This window comes from Helianthus annuus, chromosome 6 (assembly GCF_002127325.2).
Source record: "Helianthus annuus cultivar XRQ/B chromosome 6, HanXRQr2.0-SUNRISE, whole genome shotgun sequence".
Classification (NCBI taxonomy): Eukaryota; Viridiplantae; Streptophyta; class Magnoliopsida; order Asterales; family Asteraceae; genus Helianthus; species Helianthus annuus.
Window position 1 is genome coordinate 19,524,432 of NC_035438.2, and position 4,007 is coordinate 19,528,438.

At 27.8% G+C, this 4,007-nt stretch overlaps 1 protein-coding gene across 1 annotated transcript; it reads right to left on the reverse strand.

Moving 5' to 3' along the window:
• Nucleotides 1–418: 418 nt before the first annotated feature.
• On the reverse strand, nucleotides 419–4,007 carry LOC110944496 (protein FAR1-RELATED SEQUENCE 5-like). Its single transcript, XM_035974060.1, has 5 exons — nucleotides 3,916–4,007; nucleotides 2,986–3,808; nucleotides 2,645–2,903; nucleotides 1,952–2,563; nucleotides 419–1,124 (listed from the first exon to the last, which is right to left on the reverse strand). The coding sequence occupies exons 1-5, from the start codon at nucleotides 3,986–3,988 to the stop codon at nucleotides 489–491; spliced, it is 2,403 nt and encodes an 800-aa protein (XP_035829953.1). The 5' UTR covers nucleotides 3,989–4,007; the 3' UTR covers nucleotides 419–488.

Sequence of the window (4,007 nt, forward strand, 5' to 3'; positions counted from 1 at the left end):
TTTTTACTAATTACATACATGTAGACTTATAATATAATATACCATTGTGAATAATTATAAATAATACAGATTATTTCCTTAACATGTTAAATAAATGTTTCTTCTAACTCCATACATGTAATCTTATAATATAAATTACTTAAACTAAATGACTACCAACTTATGCAATTTTTAACCTTGACATTTGATATCTTATATAAGCACCATACATGTAATCTTAAATAAATGTTTTTCTAAAAGAACTCTTATATTCTAACTTGTCAACTTTCTTCTAAATCACACATTGCTAAATACTTTTTCAGTCTGTTTCCTTATAAAATACATGTAGAAACATTTAAACATATAAAAACAAATAAAAGATCTTAAAAAAAGTCATAATATTTAAACTATAATAATCTCCAAGTCACTACATTAAACAATCATTAAAGATTAAAGATCGATGATTTTCAAAATAAACGACCATTTCTTTTCTTGCTCTCTTCACATTCCTAATTTACTTTTTCTTTGTTTTTGTTTTCTTCAGCCTGTCTTTCTAATTCCTCATGATACTTTCTACAATTTCTACTATCATGTGTATCTGTGTAAATTCCACATAAATTGCACTTTCGTATAGTCCTCTTTTTCTTTTCAATAGCCTTCTCGCCTGGACCCTTTAATCTTTTGCCTGTACCAGAACCTTTGTTTCTAATTCCAGTTGGATTTTGAATTTCATTTTGTTCTCTAACACGTACTCCAAGCATTGACTCATACCTAGCTTCCTTCGGTAATTTTTCTTGATTTAAGCCTTTATCTTCTATTTCTGCTCTCATATTCTCTATTTTTTCCACAAACTCTTTAAGTTCAGCTTTGTTATTCATCAGAGCCCTTAAACAATAATCAACAGAAGATATTGCTTTGTTAGCCATTTCTTCAGCTTCATTATCTGTTTCACTGTATAGAACCTTTTTTTGTCTTATATCCGCAGGAATCAAGTCCTTCATCCAACGCTTGCATATATACTTTTCAGGAATTTCTTCAATATCGCAGTTATTTAAAACATGGAATATATGTTTGCATAGTATTCCAAGTCTCAAAAACATTTGACATGAACATTCAATATTTCCATCTTCTGTATTACGGGTAACCTGAAATTAAAGTTTTAATTTAACATGTTAAAAGTCTTTCTTCAACATGTTTTTTTTTTTTGTTTTTTGCTAACTTCAAAACGAAACAAAAAAACAATATGAAAAAGCTTTAAACAAATAACTAATATGGACTTGGGGAGAGTTCATTGGGGAACACTAAAAAAGTGGGGAACGGGGAAACACTCTTAAAAATTATACTTAACATGTTAAAAAAAATGTTTTTCTAACTTTTTTTCAGCGCTTTTTCTTATAAATACATGTAGAAACATTTTGATAAAAAAAAAAATCAAAAACTGAAAATATTAAAAAAATGTTTAAAAGAGTTATATCTTATAGAATTAACTTAACATGTTAAAAAAAAATTTAAAATTTTCAGCGTTTTTCTTTATAAAAAAGAGGAGAAACTAGTCTAACAAAAAAATTATTTTTTCTAAAAAAGCATTTTTTAGCCTTTTTTAGTTGTTTTTTTAATATTTTTAGTTTTTGATTTTTTTTATTAAAAATATTTCTGCAAGTATATATAAGGAGAAGCGCTGAAAAAGATTTTTAAAAGAAATTATTTTAACATGTTAAGTTAAATTTTTAAGAGTGTTCCCCTGTTCCTCACTTTTTTTAGTGTCTCCCAATGAACCTCACACATATGGACTTTATAAAACAAATAGTATTTAACATGTTATATATTTATGAAACTAAAATAAAACTTAAAACAAAAATTTTGTATTTTGTCAACCTCAAATCGATACAAAAAACAATATGAAAAAGTTATACATAAATAACTAAAATGTACTTTATAAAACAAATAATAACTTACAAATGTTGAAACATACCTTGAATTCATGTATTGGTTCAGTGTTATACATCTGCAAAGGCACTAAGTCATCTTCAACAGGTTGACTTTTTCTCTTTTCTTTTACGATTGTAGTTTCAATTACTGCTTCAGTATTCACAACATTATGAGAACATCTCCAAACAGATTCTTCGATTTCAACTTGAATCAATCTAAATATTGTTCTAGTATATAATTTTGCAGCATGCTTTTCAATATTCAATGGAGTTTTATACTTTGGAGTTGTGTTTTTTGTTTGATGATCTAGCGTTTCTTGTATATATCTTTGTTTGTCCATAGCAGCATCAAATGAAAACATAAATTGTATCAACGTATCTCCATAGTGAGTAAAACTGTTGAAAAATGAATTCTCACTTTCTGATCTTGAAGTTGTTCTCATTAATCCACAAAATTCAACATCTTTAAAATAAGATGGAATCCATCGATGTCGAATTTCATACATATCTGACAGCCATTTGTTTCCCAAAAGATTGTATTCTTCCATCAACTCTCTCCATCTCTTCTCAAATTGTTCAGGTCCAGTATAAATACTCCAAACAAGTTTATGAAACTTACTTTTAAACTCAGCATTGTTTTCTACATCTCCACAAACCTGAAAATATTTATTTTAACATGTAAAAAAATTCAATTAAACATGATATTAATAAATATAAAAAAGAAACTAAAGTTTTACCTTTGTTGGAAGTTTGTTTGTAATGTGCCACGTGCAAAGTCTATGTTTTGATTCAGTGAATACTTTTGACACAGCAACCTTCATTGCCGGATCTTGATCCGTAACAATTATGTTTGGTTGTTTTTTGAATGCTTTCAGAAAACTTTCTAGCAAAAATGTAAATGATTCAATATTTTCTTTTGCAATCATCCCAGCTCCAATCGTAACACATTTCCTATGATTATCCACACCAGTAAACGGTACAAAAACCATACAGTACCTGAAACAATTAAAATAATAATATTAAAAATTAAATTAAATTAAAATTCAATAAATATTTAATATAAAAAAATATAACAAACCTGTTTGTCCTATAAGTTGCATCAAAAGATATAATATCACCAAACGCTTCATAATTGCATTTTGCAGTTTCATCAGCCCAAAAGAAAGCAGACAATTCACTGTTTTCTAACTTATATTCAAATGAGAAATTATGCAAATGATCTCTTCTTCCTTCCATTTTATCCTTTAACATTTGAGCATCATTCTCACCAATAAAAACATTAAGATCCCTTCTGCAATTTTTAAAATCTGTTATTGTTCCATGCACAAGATATCTAGAACCTCTAATACTGCTTAATACGTTATGAGCACGTGTTGCTCCTATATTATTTGAAGCAACCCTATGAATGAACTTTTCTTCCATGTCATCCAATTTCCTTCTTTTTCTTAACAAATGCTTGTATTCTGAAGAAACTAACTCATGATTATGTCTATCTTCAAATTCATACAGGATATAACAATCTTTTTCATCAGTTAATCTAAATTTCACTCTAGCTTTACAATCTGTCTTTTGAACATTGGAGTTTCTTTTCTGTTTACTGCTATCTTTTTCATCCAATGTATCAACACTAACATTTTCAGGAGCGAATGCTTTGTTGCAAAGTATATATTTTAGTTTAATATTTCCATCTTTATCGTGCTTTTGCGTAGACAATCTGGTATCAAAACCACATTTTTCTGCATATTCTAAATATGCTTGAATTGCACTCTCTAAGGTTTTGAACTTTTGACCAATAGACAGTCTATTTTCTTCTGGCACATTTGGTACCCAAAATAAAGATCCATGAGGAGTGCTACTTGCATAACTGTTGTAAGATTCACTTGTTGAGATATAATTAGATGCTGAAAAGAAAAACAAAAGAAAAATCAAAACATATATATAATTTTAAAGATAATGATATTAATAACAATAATAATTATAAGACAGAGAAAAATTTTAATACCCTCACCTTCAAATTCACTTGGTCCTTCACTTGTACTTACACTTGGTCCAACTATAAGATTATCATTCATTGCATCCATTTTGAATTTTCAATCTAAC